Below are 21613 nucleotides of genomic sequence, written 5' to 3'. Positions count from 1 at the left end.
GAACCAGTTATGGTCCCAAGCCAAAGGGGATGCAGTTGGGGCAGTGATGCTTTAGCTGGAAGCTTCTTTTGAGGCTCATAAAAGACTTCTGGGACTCAGAAGCTCTAGTTCTGTTCAGAAATTGGTCATCCCCCAAATACCAAAAATAACCCTGGCCTGACTTAGCTAGCAGCCTGTGTTGCAACTATACCAGACTCTGCATGAGTCAGGAAGAAAGCTGTAGGAGAGGAAGGGAAAGGAAGGCATTGTGTGGGCTGCCACAGGGTGAGGTGAAGAAAGCACAGTCTGCTACCACCAGTACCCATCTCTTGCTTAAATAGGTTTTTCTGGACAGGTTCAGGATTCACTTCCCCTCTGAAAAGCAGGTAGAACTGTGGGGGAGGCACTTAGAAGAGAAGTATTGACTGGCATCTGGGGGGCTCAGACCCCAGCAGGGTTTTGCATTTCAAGGCCAGAGGTCTTAACGCTTTTCCTTCTGCAGAAGAGCAAGGTGACCATGTGCAACGCGGGTTTGCTCTTACCTTGATGGGAGTAGCGACTTCTGGGCTGGCTACCACTAAAGGAGAGATTAACAGCATGCCTGAAAACTCACTGGGTCGCTCACTAGCTGTCAGAATGGAGATGGCTCCCCCCTGCAATGCAAAATAACAGCCCACAGCTTAATACAGGTGCCAACATCTTGTTTGTATAGTAATCCTGTTACTGGAAGGGGTTTAGTCCAAGCAAACAATTACTTCTGCCCCACTGAAAGTGCAGCGTGGTCAGCAAGGAAGGTTGGAGGAGTTGAAGAACTGGAAGTGGCTGGTTTTTGTGGGGGATAAGAGATCTGGTTTCTGTTCTTATCCTATAAACCCTCATGTCACACTGAAGTCAACTCTCCATGCAATATCCATCAGCTCCATGAGATGCCTTGTGTCCTCCTTACTTAAAAGGACTAAGAAGTAAGAAGAAAATGTCTGAAGTGGTAGTTCAGGTGGGACTTGAAAAATAAGTTGAGGTTTATCAGCTTGACAGACTGGTGCAGCATCAGGAAGATGCTGTGAAGCCAGGCTTGCTCCGTGCTGTGCCACTGGTAACCTGGGCAACAGCAATGCTGCCACTGGCATGTGAAAATCTTCACTAATTAATGGGAATCAAATACTCTCCTTCTCAGTGTGCCCAGCCCCTCCAGCCCCACAGTGCTGTGCCAAGGGCCTGGCAGCAAACACCCAGCCCATGGTCCAGAGCTGAATGACAACCAGACTGAGCCATCCCACATGAGGACAGGAGCTGATGGCGAGGGCTGTAGGTGGAAGAGATCCAGTGGGCTTACTTGGGAAAGTTTGCAGAGGATTAGTTGCCAAGGGAAATATTTAGTGAACTTCCACACTGCTGGAGAATCAGGGGCTTGTTAAATGGAGCAGCAGCGAGAAGCATCTCAAAGACCTCACTGGAAAACTGCTCCTTGTTACAGTGGCTTTGGAGTGCAGGAGCCCTTCAGAGCATGCCATGCCTTGTTATGCAAGAACACTTATTTATCTGAGCATGGACTGACTCCCAAAGTACTTATTCATTTTCCTCTCTTCTGGGAAGGCAGGGAGGGCAGATCAATGACATCAGTGGGAATACTGGTAGCTTGAATAAAGGGATTTGGCTCGTGCTGTCGGAATCAGGCTTCAGATCTGTTCACCAAATCAGTGCCTTTGTTTTTGCAGCCTTAATCCCTGGTACATTTTCCTCTTAGGTTGTTTAACAGAATGAGGGTACAGGGTATTTTCATGTTTCATCCCCATGCTGCTCACAAAGCTTTGGAGGGCTTAACCTCCTGGTTACTGGTTAAAATGAAAGGAGAAGACCAATGCTGCAGGGAGCTGGTGAGACTTACCACATAGCCACAGGAATGAATGGTCGTGTTTAAAAACAGCCTTGTTGTTGCAAATGGCACTAATTAGGGCCATAGTAGGGGTGGAAAAGTAAAGGACTGTCTTTACTCAAGCAGATCTCAGGATTATAGCATGCTGGCAAATCAGTCAGTGAATTAAGAGGAAGGGAAGGTTCCTTGTAGTTTTGTTTTCCTGCTGTGGAATAAGTTATTTCCTGTCATCCACATGAGTATCACCAGACTATGACACATGTCCTGGATGCTGCTGGGAGGGGTAGGGGATGATGCTTACCATGGAGTGCCCCAGGATGAGAACAGGCAGTTCAGGGTGCTCTTTCTTCATGAGATCAATGTGCTGCAAGCTGTCCCTGATGAAAATGTGGAAATCTGAGACAACCATACGATCACCCTCACTCTGCCCATGGCCAACTGCAGGGGAAAAGGAGAGCACACAGCTAAGTCATTTGAAGCAGTGGTTACAGTCAAGAAAGGACCTGGCAGAAATAAGCCTGTTGGACTGTTTAGGTCCTAAACTTGACCTTCTTCCTGCAGTCATCTCTCAACAGAAAAAACTGCTGCAGAAATGCAAAGGAAGCTACACAAAGCTGTCAAATGCCATACTGTCCTGTACATCCTGCCTACATACCTGACTCTAAAAAAACCCCAAAACCATAATAGAATCATAGAATGTTAAGGGGTTGTAAGGGGCCTCTAAATTACAACTTCTATTCCCCCATGTTACTATCTGCTCTTCAAAACCAGGAATACTGATTTACTGCAAGATTTTACTTCTTGCAACTTCCAATATCAGGGTGAGGAAGGGCTGTCTTGCCTTGCTGATGGGTCACTGTATCCTGGGAAATGGGGATTTGCCTCAGGGATCATATGCTTTGGGTCTGGTGGCTCACTGTACAGCTGTAACTGCTGTGGAGCGTCTTGGCAAGAAGGATTCTGAAGATTCTGAATTGCTATAAACTTAAGGGACTATGGACACTGCCTTATCCAGGTCCTGAAAGTGCATAGGCCTCACACTCCTGCTTTTTTTCATGATACCCTGCAGCACAGGGTGGGCTGGAAAACTTCTCTGCGAGAGGCAAGGGGTCAAGTGATGGAGGCTGTAATAGCCTGCAGTGGCATCCTCCTCCTAAACAAGTGTTAATGCAAACTATACCACACCTGGACACTGTTTCCTCACTCTGTATCTGGGAATTATCTTGCCTAATGGAAGGGAAGAGGAAGATTAAAATGGGAGATGGTGAGTTGCCATGGGAACAGTGGCATCCCTGGCAGAGGTGGAGCCAGCATCACCACCAACACAGCCCTAGGCAATTTTGTGCTTCCCAAGGCTTGAAATTAATACCACCTTGGGGAAGCAGTTTGCATATTTACCTGACCACACATGCATGTTATTTTCTATCACAAATAGGATTTGTCCTTAGAAACAGCCCCTTTGCTTGTTTCTATTCCATGCAGGCTGTTAAGGAAATTTGTGAAGAGGAAAATGCATCCCACCCTATGGGTTAGGGTATAGGAGGGTCTTAAACATCTCCCTCCTGTGGAGTGTCTCCTTAAGCTTTCTCCCATGGGCACTGAGCACATTTATAGACACAAAGGGACAATGACTTGTTAAAGGAGGTGAAGCTGATAATTGTTGACATGCTGGATGGTTCCCCCTTCCAGTGATCAGCAAAGAAGAGCACTGCTGACACAGCCATAAAGGTAGTTACATCTGCTGGCAGCAGTCATACCAGTGGAAATCAGTAGGTCTCAACTTTCTTGTAAGCCACTTAAAAAAATCACCCTGCAAATTAGGTAGAACTTCCAACTAAAAGCTGGACTAAATTCACTCCATCTAGGAAAAACTGAACCCCAAACTTGGTTTTTTGTACTGTCAGGTGATTTCAGGCTGGGTCTTTTGGTAGTGAAGGCTGCAATCAGCCACACTGGCTGTCAAAAAACCCCATACATATCATGCTGATCAATCATAAATAACATATTACCAGTTCTGCTTTCCATGCACACATTCTAATTCCTGCTAAAATACGCTGCAGCAAGCATCCTCCATGGATCAGTGACCAGAAACAAATCCAAGAGCAAATTAAAATACGAGTCATTATAATCTCCAGAAGGGAAATGGTGTGTGGTTAAAGGAATCATTAATTTTAAACTGGTTTTTGTTACAGATGGAAAGTGAGCTTCTTACAACTTTTACACACATCCAGTCCACTCACTTTATGGTCCTCAAATGTGTTATCTCTGCCTACTATTCAACTTCAAATGTAGCAGGTTAATATGAGTTGAACAGTCCAGAGAGAGGAACATTTTCCCTAACAGAGTTCTGCACTTCAGGTTTTATTTTCTCCAGTGCTGCCTCACTTTCTTCTAGTTTCTCCTTTTCTTCAGTGCTCAGACAGCTGAGCAAGCAGAGACAGCAAACTCCCGTGGCCCAGGTCTGTAAATGGGCCATGACTCCTTGCTCTGGAACTGTGAGTCTTTGGTCTATTTTTGGATGAGACAGAGGCAGGTCTGGAAAGCCTCCTTGGCTCTCAGTGTGGAGAGTTACCCCTGCTCCTACCACATAACAGTGACACTGCTTGTAACAGTCAAAGTAATGATTGCAGAATCCAAGAAATACCTGTGCAATGCTGTGACAAATTCCTCTTTGAATTTTTCCAGGGTTTGGGTTTTTTTATTAATAACTTAATTTAATAATAGATTTAATAATGACCCCCTTTTAACCCTGGTTTTAAATACTAAACTACTGTTCCCCACTCAAATGGCACAGAGCAAAGCCTGAGCAGCAGTTTGTCTGTATGTGTGGGACAAGAAAGCCATGCAAGTCTTTGCTTTGATACTATCCTTGCCCCTTGCACAAGGTTAGCCAGGAGGCATTGCTAGGTCATGGTCTTTTATTTTACTATTTTCCATTCTACCCCTCCAAGAAACCAAACTTGTTCCCCCAGTGAATAAGTATATTGCAAGTTTGAATCCCACAGCTGACAAAACTGAGGGGTGAGGAATCCTTCTATCAGATGAAAGATATTTGCACAACCAAACATCAATAGTCAAGAATATTAACATATTTTTCTCTAATCTTTTGCCTTTAGAGCTATTAGGAATGAAAGGTCACGTTCATCCTTGATGTAAAGATATTAGCTTTGGGTTTTGCTGGGAATGAATCTGCTGTAGTGACTCCACAGTGTCAGTGGCAAAACAGTGGGTGCAGGAGGAGGGGAGCCACCTTCCCCCAGCAATTGGAACTAACCAGAGACTGCTCCACACCCAAGTGACACAATGCCAAGGGTGACCACAGAGAAGTGTGCCAAGAATCATAGCTCCATGAGCTCCTCATCACAGCATTCCCACGGGGGGCCCCTGGTTTCAACAGGGCAGTGTGAGGTGCAGTGCATAGAGCTGTGACTGCTGGTGCACATCCCCACGGCACACTCAGCATCCAAAACCTTTTAAACTGTTTCACATCTATCTGGCTTCACACCCAGCTTGTGTGGTTCACTGCTAGTACTGTGTTTGTGCAGTGGCTCAGTGATCATTTCAGGCTGTGTGTACTGACCTAATCACAGGCACCCTTTCCATGAGTCTTTAAAAGTAGGAATCCAAACCACGTATTTTCAGGTTACAAATCTAGAATTAGGAGGTTTAAGCTTCCATTTCCAACCAAACACACCACTGCAAAATAACATACTTTGCTCAAAAATCTGAATAAAGGCTGTGATGATGCGGTCCAATATGTCATAGTTATTAAATTTTTCCCTCTATTTTTGGCATGAGTGTGCTCAGACTGCAGCTTCTGCCATTGGAGTCAAGAACAAAAACTTAGTCCTGTCAGAAAGCATGACTTCAGAGCACGATTCCACTTATGATTACAGATCCTCCAAAACTACACATCTCTCTGGATAAAATAATACTGACTGCCTGCACAGGAAGACAAAGCAGCTTTTTTGCTGAGGCTGTGGGGCCACATCAGAGCTGAAGAAATCTGTCCTTAAATGCAGTAAAGAAGACAAGCAGAATATTAGGCAGAGAGGAGAGCTGTCGGGTCCCTCAGCAGCCAGCCCTCAGAGGCACTGCAGGGAGGGGTGAGTGTGGCAGCACACCCTGCCCACCCTCCAATACCTGCACTGCTTTTCTTCTAAACACTAACTTTTACAACAGCCACACAGTAGACATATCTGTTTCTCTTTCCAATTGTTCAACCCTCCTGACAAAAGTGGAGCCTGACCCTGGATGCTCAGGTGATGACTGAACTGACCCTCCAACCTTCAGCAGGGACATTTTGCTATGGAAAATAAGGTGAATGCAGGTTAAATGCTGAGTTCAGCTATGGTGCTGTAAATTCACCAATTTCAGTGCTGTTCCTTAAAGCTTACAGTCATGGGGAAGCAGAAATTATGCACCATGTTGTTTTTTCAGCCTTTGCCCCCTATTTATTATGGAAAAGCCATAAAACAAAGAGAGAGGACAGGAGAAATCTGCCTAGGGACCAATAATTTTTCAAGAAGAATTCGTACCTTGGCTTTTCACATATTTTGATGTTTCCAGCTTTGAGGGAAAGGGAATGATTTGGATCCATTTTTATTTTAGTGAGGACACCACCACTCTAGGGTGAGATGTTCTCCCTGGCCAACTGGTGGTAGAAAGAGTCAGGAGGAATGCAGAGCTTGACTCCTGCCTCAGGATTCATCAGCACTATCTGCTTTCCTCTCTAGAGGCATAACTCCAAGATTTTAGAGTGGGATAATTAGGAACAGGCAGAGCCAGGGGTTAGGTCAGGAATTCCAAGCTTACCACTCCCCTCAGCACAGACACATTTTGAATTGCAATGGTACTAACAGAAGAGTGTCAGGAGTTTTTAGTGGGTAAAGATGAGAAGTGCCACTGCTGTGAAGTCAATGATTCCCAGACACAGCTGAGGAGCAGCTCCAGTGCCCCACTGGAAAGAAATGTCTTAATGATGGCAGAGGGGCTATTGGCAAGGCTTGGTGCTGCAGTGTTTGATTTAATAAACTGGAGCAGGATGCAATTCAATTACCAAAGAGCTGTTGTGGGCCAGAAAAGGGGATTTTTGCAGCTTTAGCACTGGCACTGCAGCAGCAGTGGGCAGCAGCTAGTTACAGAACAGACACTGGTGTGCAGAGGAGGGGATTTTGTTAGAGCCCACTGCCAAGCTCAGGTTGAAGACCCTTCTTTCACTGCCTTGTTCATCAATAAGCTTGTTGGAATCTGACAGGTCCATTTGAAGCAAATGCTCAAATGGCTTTTAGAAAAGAAGCTACTATGTGCTTATTAGCTTTTGGAAGGATTTGTTTTATTCCTGAAGTCCTCTTCTTCTAATTTCTACCCAAAATTGGAGATGGAATGGACTTCTCAGCAGTGTTGGAGACTGTGATGTGGGAAGGTGAGCTTACTTCACCGTCTTTTGCTTTCACCTTACCACAGGTCATGCTGCTGGTAAGAGACAAGAGAATAGTTGTGTCCTGCTTGCTATTCAGCTGTCTGGTTTAGGAAAAAAACTCACTTAATTAAAAATTCTCATAGATGCTTTCCCTCTGCAGGTGGCCCACACAGAGGAATGATGCTGGGTCTGGAGCCCAGAGGAGGGAGATGGAGTGACAGAAATGTGGATGGTTTTTCTGGTGATCAAAATCTAATGTGCCAGCCTTAACCCTCTCCCACAATCTTCCTGAGCTTGTGGCAGACTGCTCAGGTGGGCACCTCACTATGGTGGCCCCCAACATATCCTGAGACCCTAGCACGATGGGAAAGGACCACTTCAGCAGCTCATTTTAATATCCAAACCCCACAGACTGGGAGACAGTGACCCTTGTCTGGCTCTGCTTTCCTCTCTGCCCTTTACAAAATGCATTCAGACTTGGGAGATAATTCTTAAACCACAAGATGCAGCAGATACAGTTTTCCAAAGTGTTCCAGCTTCAGCAGCCAGTGCAGCAGTTAATTAAGTGTGTCACAAGGCATTGCAGCTGATGCTTGTATTTATGAGCTCTATAGAAATTCCTCTGAGCAAGAGCTGCTTTTTTTTTTTTTTTTTTTTTTTTTTTTTTTTTTTTTTTGGCACTTGTACAGCACTAGCACCACAGGGCATCACCACAGACCTTGGTCCAAGGTACAGCAAGACTTAAAAGTAATAATTAACTCTAATCCCAGCATACAAGGCAGCATGGTTTTACAGAGGAGGAGTTTGGAGAAAGCACATAGATGGAGAATTTGGGGGGAGACAATACACAAGGCAATACAGCAAATGTTCTGTGAAGCTTTGATTTTCTGCTTGGTGACTTTTTAAGGTTTAATGAAGAAATTACTAATGAACTAGTAAACAGTTCAAATTGTCGTAACAGTTCGCTACAAAAAAAATTATACTTGTTTTGTAATGATTTAAGTACACATCTTTTTCATCAAGTGAGCAAAGCTCATTAATTAAACATACTGGATTTCAAAGCTCCCAATGTTTAATTATTTGTTTAACAAGCAGTACATCTAACCCACCATTCAGACACACAAACAATTAAAACAACAGGAAGAAGCTTCAAATCAGGACAATCAACATCTGGAAAAGTCAACAGACTGTGCCTGTATTGTCAGTAATATGTAAAGCAAATGTTCCACTGGCAGAACAAATACACAGAGGAAGCACCTCAGAGATCACCCTGCAGATTCCTGCTCAACAAAGCATCTTTCTTGCCCTCAGAACATACTTATCCCAGTGAGAGAGCTTGCTCTGGTTTGATTTCCTTAATTTCTTTCCATTCTTCAACCAAATCAAGTGCATCAAGAGGATGCACAGAGGGCAGTATAAAATTTCTGCCCTCCATCTGTACCTACTCTTCATTTTGCTGCATGTAGAGAACACTGGCACCAGGACAGAGACACATGAGCCAGGAGAAGGCAGGGTAAGCTGTCCTAGGATTTAGGACATAGGTCATGGTCCCTTGACTGATCAACCTGCCATCTAGGTCAGCTGTTGTACTTATTTTGTAACTAAACCTTGGAGGTGTCTCAGTGTCCACCCGACTGAGCCTTAGCTGTGCACTCTCATCCTTTCCCACATTGTGGTTTCCACTGGAAGAAAAACCAGTTTGACACAAGCCTATGGCCTTTTCCTGGAAGATGGCTTTCACATAAGATGGGAACCATTAGAAACTAAAAGGAGAAGATCCTCTCCCACCACTGCTTCCACTTTCATGTTCTTTGAGAACCTGAAATACAGCTCAACATATGCTTATCCTACCCAACCGCTGGGTAGTCCTGGGCATCCCTGCTTTGGCACCACCAGCAGAGGTGCAGTGAACACACTGGCTTTTCCCACACTGCACATTATACAACCACTAGATACAGTACTCAACAGAATTGCCTCTTACCCTGGGTGTTTTATGTATGAAGCATGTAACTAAGAACTACAGGTGGATTCTGCCTCTCTCTCCAAAAGACAGCCTTCTCCTGAGGGCACAAGTCCATCAGCTTCCCTCTTCCCTTCCAAGGTTAGGAAAATAATTTTCCTTTCAGCATTTGCTGGGTAGTTTTTATTCACTTGCCTCACACAAAGAGTGCAGCAAACTGAAAGCATTCTCCTCCCACATCAGAGACACATTTGCAGAGATGAGATATTTTTAGAATAGTGCACACAGAGATATATTGTTTGTTGTCTTGGTTAGGAAAAAAGCAACAGTCAATTTTACATACTAAAATTATTTGTGCCTCATTGCTAGGGAGCAGAGAACCACTCCATCTTTTAGCATCTTGCTAAAGCTATTTGAAATCTTTCTGTACTCCAGGGATGACAAACAAAATGATCTGGTACACATCAGAGGAGTCATTAATTCTGGCCAACAAGGCAAAATGTTTCTGTCAATGTTAAGAGCCAATTCTTCTCTAATGGATACAAACATGGTTCTTTTGGCTTTAGAAGACTTGCCCATTTCTAATGCTGTTGCTGAATTTGGCTCTAAACTGCAGTTCCTTAAAAGTCTTTCTGGAACATCATGTTGCCCATGAAAACATCCTGAAAAAACCCATCTGAGTGTTTGTGTTGCAAAATAAGGAGCTAAATTTACAAACAGCAGTCACTCTGGCCAGGCTAGACACCTAAGTATCTCCTGGGATGCCATGAGATGAAGGGGCCAAGACAGTATGAAAATCTGCACATGCCACCATCACTTCTCACACTCCCTGGGGTGGGGCAGACTTGTCATCCTTGTCACAAAATCAGGAAGCTGCTGTGGTGTGGCTGGTGAAGCTAAGGAGCCCACTTCCTCCCCACAAAGCACATTCACAACAATATTCCACTCTCCTTCTCAGCCCCTTCTGCAGTACCACCTTCCAAGCCAGCCCTTGAGAGCATAAAAGCAGAAGACAGCTGGCAGAAAAATTATTTTCTACCAGGCTACTGGGATCAGTGGTTTGAAAACGTTGCACAGAGCCATTGTAGATGGCTGAGTAGCTGTTGAGTTCCTCTGCAAAAGTTTCTTTTGCTGATGAATGAAATGAGTCCTGTCTAATCTCTTCTCCTATGGGATGAAGATCACAACACAGTATGAGATATATAATCAGCAAAGCACAACTTACAGTGGCTCTAAGGAGTCAGAAGCACTGACTAATCAAGCACTAAGGGATTTTATTTAGGGCCTATAATAGTTTTTATAAAGCACTATAATTTTTAACAGTTATTCTTGCAGTTTTGCATTGAGATTTTGCTCTCTTACATAAGGAACACATCATTTCCTGAAGTATTGCTGAGGTAACTTTATTTAGTAATGGAGTTGGTCTTCAAAGACTTATTCTGGCATGACATAGAACCAGTATCAATGCCCAGATACTGCAGAAAAAGATGTATGGGCTTTGCTGGAGTTAATCCAGGGTCTCACAAGCTCATTTGACCTATATGCTGCTCATCTAAGAGCAGAGAAGAGCTTTTTTCTGGTCTCCATGTATGACTTGAGATATTACTAATGGTAGCTAGAGTTTCACCTTCAGTGGAAGAGGCAAGCAGCCATGGGGTATCTCCCTTGACATTTTATTTTAGCATTAAAAACATATATAATTTTCTTCACTTGTTTTAATCCCATAAACTAAAAAAAAACAAGGGTGCAAACTGTACTTTTTCCTAGCTGAAAACAAGGATGAAAATCCATTTGCATTAACTTTCTGATCCAAGTTCCAGTTTTAAAACAGCTAGGGCACCAATTCAAAATGTCAGGATTTTCAATGAAAAAGCTAGTGCTGGAGTAGATCTGCACACTCCCCTTCCCCTTCCCTGCCCATTTATTCCCAAAGCACAGCTGGCATGTGGGCTGGCTCAACAACACGCACATGCTATTAAGTCCTAAATGACAGCTTGTTTAACTAGAAAACATTTCCATTTCTTCCCTTAACAAAGGCCATTCATTTCTTGCTCTTCTGTTTTCTTAAAAATGGTCCCGTTTGCCCTGGCTGAGAGTGTGCACAGCCCTCCTGACCATTCCCTGCCCAAGAGTGCTCTAAGGGAATGACCCCGCCCTGGGTGGCTGAGCAGGGAGCCTGGCCCCACACGCTGCCGCAGCATCCACCCAGCTGCTTACACCGCAAAATCCAGATGTGTGCCTTGGATAGCTCTGTGCTCGAGTAAACAATCCAATCTATTAATCTTGGGAAAGACAGACCTAATTCTTCCCTGCCTAAAGTAGTTTAGGCATCAGGAAGAAAAGAAGATGAAAGCTGGATCGTGTAAGAATCTCCTTCATGCTCCTGACAAATGTCTTGGGAGATGGACACAACTTCCTTTCAAGCTCTCTTCAAAAGGTTCCCCTCCATGCAGACGACCCATTGGGGACCCACATCAATAACAACAAAAACAAAAAGAATTTAGAAGACCCATTTTTCATCTGATTTATTTGCATGTTAAAATAAACACAAGTTCCCATCTAGAGCAAGGGCTCCCAGTGGGTTCTGTTTAGTCTGTGAGATTCTTGGCATCAGAATACAGCATTTCTCTATTCCAAAGCAATCTTGGCACAGAAGCACTGGTTATATAATTTTTAAGCAACTGGCAAATTAATAATAATGTTTCTAAAAAGAGTGGCACATGTTCTAGGATACCAGTAAGGTGTTTTGCCAATTAATCTGCCAAAAGATCATTAACAAACCTGCAATCTCAAGGCTCTTCATTCAGGGTCAGCTCCCTCCATGGGTTGCACTTCCAGTTCCCAATCAGCCTGTCCAAAGGTAGCTTTCCCACAGAATTAAAAAGATTTTTGCTTTTTGATTCACTCTTTCGTATTGCCACATGGCAGTGCCACCCTCAATAGATGGGATTTGTCCCTGTTCCTGACAAGGCTCAAAGGAAATACCACTCTCCCAGAGCTGATAGCTTTTTATACCCACTTTGCACAAGCTCAATGGGTGAGCAGCAGGTGGATTATTTGAAATAAGGGCAGGCCTTTTTAATTTGGTGGGGTTTTTTTTTCTTTTTTTTTTTTTTTTTTTTTTTTTTTTTTTTTTTTTTAGCAGGGTACATCCACAGAGCTGTAGCTCATTCAAACCCTAACAGATCTGACTGGGAGCAACATAATTAAGGAAAAAAATCTCCGGATGAAGCAGGTCTGGCAGGGCACATTCCTGGGTGGGTCAATCCTGCCCAGTGTGCCAGAGCATAAATGTTGCCAGTTGGCTCATGGCTGAGTGGCATTTAGATGGTGCACGGGGGAAGTCACAGGGAAGTGGCAGGGCAGAAAATAGCTCTCCTAAATTCGTCTTGCAGCAAAGCTGTTGTCCTTTCTTGGTAGAGGTTGGTTTCAGAGTTATGTTTCAGTTGCTTTTTACCACTTCATACCCTTTTCTCTGTAACTCTCCCCGCTGCAACTCTGAAATTCTCACTGCATATATGTTTACAAAAAAAGCCAGGATCAAACAGGCAGGTTAATGCTTTCTGTGCTCTATTACACGTTTCAAACCATGGCTGGGTGTCAGTAGACAATGAATCCTGGCTGGCAGGTCTACATTTCAGTAAACAATGCACAGATACAAGTGTTGAGCTGTAGAAAGTTATGAACCCATAGGCTGGTTTTGGGCTACGAGAGCTACTGCACAATCAGCCAGCAAGGGTGAATTTTCAGCTCAGGCAGAGCTCTCTCCAAAATCTGGGCAGGAGAAATGCAAGGTTCATGAAAAGGCACAGGACTGTAGTCAAAAGTGCAGGTGGTATGAGGCAGGTTCAGTTCACAAGTGTCCTCTGCCTCCTCTCCCTTCCCCCAGCTCTCTGCTGAGCTGAGCATGAACTTGGCACCATGATGGGTCAGGCTGCCCGCTCTGTAGCACTAGAAAAGCTGCCAGGATCTGTCAGCAGGCTTTGTCTCAGATAAATTCAGAATCAGAAAATAAATGCAGCATGGAGAACGTCAATTTTAAGAGATCTAGGTTGAGAGCATTAGTCTTTGTACCATCTACAATTCAGCACTTTTTTTTTTTTAAATTTTATTTTTGTAGCTAAACAAGAATTCTCAGATTAGAGAGTACTGCCAAGCCCTGAATAAATCCCAGCATTAGAGATGCTGTGGGTATAACAGCTCTCCCCATGAACTGAATCTGCAGACGGTATCTTCAGAGAAATTAACCCTCAAGTGCCACAAGACAGGCTTTGTAGCATCAGTTTCAATGCTCTGGGAAATCTCACTTTGTGGTTAGAACAGGTTTCTCCTATTCATGGAGCAATAATGATGAAGGATGGAGTAAAGCACAGGCTTAGAATAACTTAGAATTGCTGACACAGTAACTCTTCTGCATTGCTGGTGAAGTGGTCAAGTTTCCAGGTGCAATCCTGAAGACAAATTCAACCACAGAATGTGTAGCTACCAACCTAGTCAAGCGGCTTGTAATTACCTGACATCTGATTGTTTGTTTTCCATCCACAGCCCATTCCTTCACAGTTCTGAAAGCATGTGCTTAGAATTCGGATATAAGGAAAAGCTACACAGGTGCAATTTAACCTTTCTTATTTTTCTGTCTCATCCCTTTCAATACTGGTGAGATGTTTTATTATAAGCTGTTCTATTCACTGGCTGAATCTTCCTCTCAGCCTGTGAAGAACCATTTATAGTAATGGCTTTGCATTCTTGGAGCTCAGGGCTTTTCAACTGCAAGCCCTCTGGAACTGGGTCAACATCACATTCAGATATTTTCATGAATAACCTGAGATATACTGAGGTGAAGTGTTATTCCTGAGAGTCAATACAAATATGTGACAGAGCCAAGTGGCAGTTTCCAAACATCTGCTTGCATAGTCTATTACTGTGATACAGAATGAGCCACATCCTGATCTGAATCATACAGGATCAGCAAGAGATACCCACAGCTAAAACTGCAGTGCTGTTGTAGCATAACACAACACAGGGCAGATTAAAGTGATGTGAAATCAAGGGAAGTCTTCAAAAATATAAGCACTGAGCTTTTCTAGTGCAGGTCACTAAAATTTGGCCACAGCTAGCACAGACCAGGACATGCTCCCATCTGAAGACTGGCTGTTACTTACAGAAATGGGGTGATGAGTTCTCATTTGATGCCTTAGTACATAATGAAACCAAAATCCCCCCAATGGCAGTTGCCTCCCTCACTGCCAGAGTGCACAGAAGACTTCAAAGCGAGCTCCACACACATCTTCAGGTAAGACTTCCTCCAGATGGCCTTAGGTTTCGTTAGACTTTTTGCAATCTTCATTTTGTTATTCCAAAGAAGGCTAAAGGCCAAAAGGAGTGTTACTGGGAGGCTGGAGAATCTCATTTGGGTTGGAGGATGAACCAGAAGCCAACCAGATGTTTTGCTTTACTTTACCAATGGCCTCAGAAGTGAACAGGATCACACTGCCAGAGGCTTTCAATTATCAAGGTTAATTTCCTAAAATTCTGAAATCTTTTTCCCAAAGCACCAGCTATGATTATAGTTCTCTGTACACTTTAAACGCTAAAATGATATTTTATTCCCTAAAATAATAGTCCAAGATATGCTTGTTTTTACTAAAATGGGAAAAAAACCCTTAAAACCTATGAGTCAAATCCCAGTCCTACTGAAGTTAGTGGCATTTAGCTACTGCCTTCAGAGGATGCAAGCACATATTCTGTGTGTAGCAGGACAGAAGCAATTCAGGCTCAAGCAATTAAGAAATAAATCCCCAAACTACGTAAGAATCACATTATAATCATGGCTTTAAGTTAGAGGCTTATTCTGAAATAAATGAGGGGCTGCAGTGCTGAGCTGAGACTGGCACCATCCCTGAAGGAGAGAGAGGCATCTGATCTCTCAGTATAGATCACGGGATGTCTCAAAGAGGAAAGGAGAAACAGAACCAGGAAAGGCCCATGGGATGTGTGGTACAGAAGTGAAAGACATCAGTTAATGACAACAGTTTATGTAAATGCTCTGCCAAGCTCCACACACAACCAAGATAAATGCTCTGAACTAACATTTTGTGGGTAACTAATAGATGGAGAAAAGAAAAAGCATTGGCATACAGCCCTGATGTGGGCAGGAATACACTGGGACAAAAAGTGAGGATCTTCAAAGAGTCAGAGGAGCAAGAGCCTAGAACAGCCTGCTCAGCAGCAACAGTGTTTGCTGCCGATCAAACTTGGTTGAAAATTGATCTTTGACCACTTGTGAAGAAGACAGAAGGATCCTGTTTGCAGGAACAAATGCCTAGATAATGCAGGGAGTGTCTTCCTGCCTGTGCTGCTAACAGGAGTATGTCTTAATAATCAAATAAATAACCTCTTTTACATTCAAAATGAAAGTGCAATAGAAGAAGCACTATTAAATTAAATCCACCAGACACTGCATAACCAAACTTGTTTCTCTGCAACACTCGGACTTATTGAAGAGGGAAGAACCTGAATATGTGAACCAACTAAGGATTGATTTTCCTATCATTCACTGATTATTTTCCTTCTGGGGCTTGTTGCTGCAATATGCACTTGGTTGGAGGCACTGATAGAGAACATTCTGTTTTATATGAAAGTTTCTACATCTTTTGTTATTAAAAAAAGTCTATCAGTTTTAGGACTTCTGAGAGTCCTTTGAAGTGTCTGCTCATGGTCTGTAACAAACTGAGCTACTCCCAGGAAAATCAGCAGGGAGAAAATCCACCAGCTGGAATTGGACATTTCAGCTCTGGAACAACACGCCACAGTTTATAAACAACAAGCACTAGAAACTACAAATTATGAAAAGCAGTATAGGGGCTCCTTCTAAATATTTATTTTGTCAAGTGGAGCTCTGGAACTCAAGAGCTTGGGTCATGAAGGAACAGGAAGCTGTAGAAGGCTGATGCCTCAGGAGGAGCCTGGAGTTGGCTTAGACCCTGCACCAGCTCCTGGCATTTCACATTGTGCCAACACACGTGGTAGGTATGCCTGGAGTAGGCCCAGCGAGTCTATTAATAGCAAGTTTTGGTGAAAAATAGGCTGAGTGCCACAGTTTTCATCCAAACACACAAGTGCATGCAGCTTAAGTGAGCCTTCCCATGACTTCAGAAGGAGGTTATAAGGAAAAACCATTCTCTTACCGTATGTTTTGGAAAGTTTTGCTGCTTTAGTGAATCATTTCCCCTGATACTGTGACTGTTCAGTTCAGCAAGAATGATTTTATTCTCAGTTTCCAATGTAGGCAAGGTACAAAGAGCATTAGAAATTAAGACGAAATGGCAGGTTCAGGCCATTTATTTACTGGTTACATGTTTTACTTCTCTTTGTAAATCTGCCCATCCTTTGCCTTTGCTCATGCAAATAATATCTTTCTTTGCACACCACACTGCTTAATAAGGCTCTTCTCCAGGTTAGGGCTGAAATAGGTACTAATCTGAGCTGGACTAATCTGAGCTGGACTGCGCTCCTTTGACTCCTGTTATCTATCTAAAAAGATACCGAAGGAACCCAAATAATGTTTTAATCCAACTGGAAGTATATAAACAAAGTATGTTTTTTCCCTTTACTTTTCAAATCGTGTTCAGTAACTTGGAACAGTCATTTGTATCTCAATAGGATGACAAAGTCCACACCTGTATGAAGATACATTTATAGGTGAGGAATCATTAGTAATTAGCTTCTGAAACAACGTCATCCAAATTAGACATATTTGACAAATAATAGGAAAGCTAGATACGTTAATGAAACCCTGTTGCTATGGGAAAATTGTCCCTGTAAAGGTGGAAATAAAAACACTTTCTTTTTCTCATATTGCAAAAATGTCAAAGAGCATCTCCTTGAAGATGAAGCTGTTTTTAACTGTAGGTACTATTAAAGTCTGCTTTTAAGAAGGTAATTTTCCCCACCCATTTCAAAACCCTCTGTATTTTATTTCTAGAAGCAACATCCCAAATACTAGCAGCTAGGATTCTCTTCAGTTTATAAAAAACAACTGATGCTGGGACATACAGTGATTATCTAGTTCAAGCCCCTACTCAAAGTCTTTCCCGTTCAACCAGGTTTTTCAGGGCCTTATTGAGCTGGGTTTTAAATATCTCCAAGGCTAAAGATGTTCCCACCTCCCCAGGTCCTGCTCCAACATTTGACTGCCCTCATGGTGAAAACATTTTTTCTTGTACATAATTTAGATTTCTTGTGCTGTAACTCATGTCACTTCCCTCTTATTCCATCACTGAGCACCTCCAAGAGTCTAGCTCTGCTGTCACCACATGCTCCCACTGGAGACTTGTAGACAGCAACAAGATCCCCTCTTCTAAGCCTAAATAAGCCTTCTTAAAGCTTCCTTCTCTTCTAAGGCTAAATAAGCACAGTTTTATCAGCCTCTCCTCGCACATCTTGTTCTCCAGTACCCTAATTGTTTTGACAGCCCTCCTCTGGACTTGGTCCAGTATGTCAATGTTTTCATTTTACTGGGGAGCAAATTGGACTCAGTGTTTCAGATGTGGTCTCAAAAATGCTGAATGGAAGAGAATAATCTCTTCTCTTTGGTTGCTGGCTATAATCTTTCAATACAGCTCAGTATGGGATGGCCTTCTCTACCACAAGGTCACACTGTTAATCTGTGTTCAGCTTGTCTGTGAGGATCCCAGACAAGCAGAACATTTTCTGCAAAGCTGCTTTCCATTCATTCAGTCACCAGCCTTAAATGTTGAATGGGGTTACTCCACCATAGATGCAGAATGCCCCAAGTGCCTTTGTTGAAACTTCACGAGGTCCCTGCCAGTCCCTTTCTTCTGCATGTCCAGGTCCCTGTGCACAGCAGCCTCCCAGCATATGCTCAATTTCCACCTTGAAAACTGGCTGAAAGTGCTCTCCATCCCATCATCCACACCATTAATGAAAAAGGTCCACTGATAGTATATGCAACATTGATTTCCCTTAAAGAATACAGATTCCTCTGATGCTTCTTGAGGTCAAAGTCCCTGATGATATGAACTAATGTCCTGTCACGAAAGTCAGTAAAGGAGCAAAGTTTGAAGCAAGTTTGATGTCTGTCCAGTAGCCCCAAATAACAGACATAGCTGGCAACATGAAAGGATCTGTTCTCTCAGTCTTAGCTCTAATAACCATCTGGTCCTTGTCCTTCCACCCTCAAGCATCTTGCATGCAGACGGACGCCTACAGCCTGCAGAGCTGGTTATGGGAAAGCAAGTAAGCTGTTGAAAACATTACATGAGGTTGCCAACCCTTCTGCACTAATATGAAATGCAATTACAAGTTGCAGCTTGAACCTGCTCTCTGACATAGTGAGACGGTTATCCTGGATTTATATGAGTAGCTGTGAAAGCAGAATTTGACCCTTGATTTGGGGATTAATTTACACAGGTAAAGACTGAGTAGAGATGACAACTGCACAGAATCTTGAAATAACAAGAGCAAACCAACAGATTATAAAATGAAATTAGCTGAGTTCATTCAAGTCTATTTAGCTTCTCAAATTCCCTTTAGTTTTTCAAATTCACCAAAGCAAAACCTTTTCCAAAATGAGGAACTTTTATTCCTAATTATTTGGACCACTCATTCAAAACGGCTATCACTTAGACACAACATTGTCAGCATCACACATGAATTCAATGGTCCACTCCTCTTTATCATGGAGTGTACCTCTCATCTGAGAGGCAGAACTGTGGAAGGGAAACCAGAAGGACTCAACCCTCATGGGAAGAAAAAGCCTTTTAAGTTTCCTGAATGAATGACCTATCCTTCTTCTGTCATGCTGTCTGTCAACAGTTAACAGTTAGCAGGGGCAGGTTGAGGAGCAAGGTCTGGGCAGTGGGCAGAGCTGACAGTCCCATGCTCAGCCATTGTGCTCTAAAGGGAGCACTCTGTTCCTTCTGCTGCTGTGTCCACACTCACTGGGGCTGTTGTTCCAGCCTCACGCCTCCTTGTGTGAAGGCCAACAGTGAGGCTTTGTTCAACAAGCAGCTGCTGAGAAGATGTCCTGTCTTACGGAACGACCTACTGACATTTCTCCCCCTGCTTATTAGTAAGCAGGGAATAATTAGGAGAACTGGGGTGGGTTGCCTGGCCCATTTTGTTCAGAGTAAAAAGCCAGGCCCTCAGATGCCAGTGTGCCCTAAATGGGATTCCCTCATAAAGTGGGCTTGCGACAAAGCCAGGGGACTTGGCTCTCCCACATCTTCTTCTCACCACCTGATGGAGTGAGGAAAGAGAATGGCTCATGTCAGAAGGTGGATGGGATGTGACTGGAGCAAAATGTGTCCCGGCTCTGCTTCCCTCAGAGATCACACCACAGCTCTGCTGGATGACAAGTGAGCTCTGTTCAGCCAGGGCCTGAGCCAAAGATTCTGTTTGACTGGATGACATGTTGTTTATCCAATAACCTTTTGTTCCAGGGTGGATACAAGGCGGTGAGGAAATGGTTGAGCAGTTGGGAGGAGCACAGTAACTGAGGAAACCACAACCATTATTTTGCAATCTTTGCTGCAGCCCAACATTATCATCAGTGATGTCCACATATAGGGACAGTAATGAAAGAACACCTGCATTGTCTTTCCCCCTATCCCAACAGTGCCTGCATCCAGCTCTGGGTTATAGCAGGGAGCTTACGAATCTGTCTTACCTCACTGACTGTAACACAATTAATTCTGACTTAAAAAAATAGTAATATGTCAGGGTCAGATAAACAAACAGATTGCTTTGAGCAGCTTGGGTGTGGTTGGCAAATTTTCATAGCTCACAGTAGATGACACTATGTGTCTGATTTCAGGTGCTCTTCTATGCAACTGTGCTAAAGGTGTATCCAGTCCTCACAATTTCCAAACTCCCTTGCCTAAAAGATAGGTGCAAGACTATGTTTTCCTCACTTTTACATCAGCAGGGAAGTCCATGAAACAAATCAAGTCTCATCTCCCTGAGTGGAGTAGAGAGGAAACACTCCTGAGTATCTCCTCCACCTTTCCTAACCCAAACATTTAAATTAAAATGCTACACTGCTGCTGTGTATGTGTGCTCCATCAGACACACCAACTGTGTGGAGCCTTACTGTTTCTTTATTTTTAGTTTGCTGTGGTCTAGCTGCTTCCTGGCCTGACAGTGTTGTTCCATCTGTCTTCACACGACAAACAAAACAAAGGCTGCATTTCCCTTTCCAAGTCCTGGCTTGTGGCCTCCTCTAGAGCAAGAGATACCACACCATGTGCTTTCACAACTCACCCTGAGTTTTCTTTCTGTTGTGTAGCTGCTCCTCTCAAATGGAAGCAACCCTAACTGCCCTGAAAGTTGCCATGTGGTGCATGCAGAGATTTGGGACCATGAGATCCCACTGTGAATGAAGGGTGAGGGCTAAAGCAGCAGAGTCACTGCAGAGATCACTTCACCAGGGCAAGACTGAGCTGCAGAAGTCTGTATTGAACTCCTCAAAAATAACAAGAATAATGTGGAAACCTCCATTTAATAAAGCCCATCTCAAAGTGCTTACAATTGCCTGTTGTGCCACAGGATACTCCCCTTGGGGGCTACACTGTGTTATGATACAATTATGGACACATTTCAGCATCATTTTGTTACAGGAGGAGTACTCAGAGGAGGTTTTCCTGCATGAGCTGTGATTGGTCTGGGAGGTTCCATCTCACAACCACCAAAAGAACCTAGGCTCATGCAGCAACCTGGGAGAAAGCATTGGGAAACAGACTGTCCAGTTGAAAGATTGTGTTCAAGAGCTTGTTCTGTGCATGGGAAAAGTTGCACCTTGTAGCAGTAATTTTGCCTATAATTTCAAAGAACGTAAAACTGAACGACCTGGTTTTCTCAGCAAGCTGTCACTGCTACTCTGAGATCCAGAGTTACAAGATCCATGGATCCAGAAGAGCTGGAGGTCTGAAACAACTGGTTTCACTTTGCCTGGAGCTCACTGGTGGCTGCAGGGTGGTCTCCCAGCTCATCCCTTTCCATGAGAATCCCCATTGCCAAAACAGAGTCAGAGAAGGAAGGCAGAACTCAGTTTACTTATTAGCTATTTGTTTTATGGGATAACTTTTCTTCAGGTTCTCACAGTTGTCTCACTGCCTAAGGAATTCCATGGTGTACTGCAGAGTATGTGAACTCTCACCTTGAAATTCCATGCTGTGGTTTCAGCTCCTGTGTGCAGCACACAGGGAGCATTCCTCACCACCGCCTGGAAGGTAGATAAGCCTGACTGCTACTTCTGTTCATCATCTGGAGAAGGAAAGGCAGGGAAAGGTTTGGGATTGTACTGAGTAGGGAGTCAAAACAGGGATAAAACAGCACTGGTAGTGACCTACCAGCCAGG

General features: G+C 43.6%; 1 protein-coding gene across 3 annotated transcripts in view; it reads right to left on the bottom strand.

Annotated features, from left to right (window-relative positions):
• The window catches only part of MGLL (monoglyceride lipase), a 61487-nt gene that overhangs the window by 14170 nt on the left and 25704 nt on the right, over window positions 1-21613 (bottom strand). For all 3 annotated transcript variants that reach the window (XM_083869151.1, XM_083869150.1, XM_083869152.1), the window contains exons 4-5: window positions 2154-2290; window positions 522-632 (exon numbers count right to left, since the gene is read on the bottom strand). In XM_083869151.1, the coding sequence (XP_083725277.1) occupies window positions 522-632; window positions 2154-2290 (248 nt within the window). The remainder of the gene's footprint in view (window positions 1-521; window positions 633-2153; window positions 2291-21613) is intronic.

Source organism: Zosterops lateralis, assembly GCF_965231275.1.
Source record: "Zosterops lateralis genome assembly, chromosome: 11".
Taxonomy (NCBI): Eukaryota; Metazoa; Chordata; class Aves; order Passeriformes; family Zosteropidae; genus Zosterops; species Zosterops lateralis.
The sequence above is the reverse complement of the archived record's forward strand: the minus strand, read 5'-3'. Positions and strand labels throughout refer to the sequence as shown.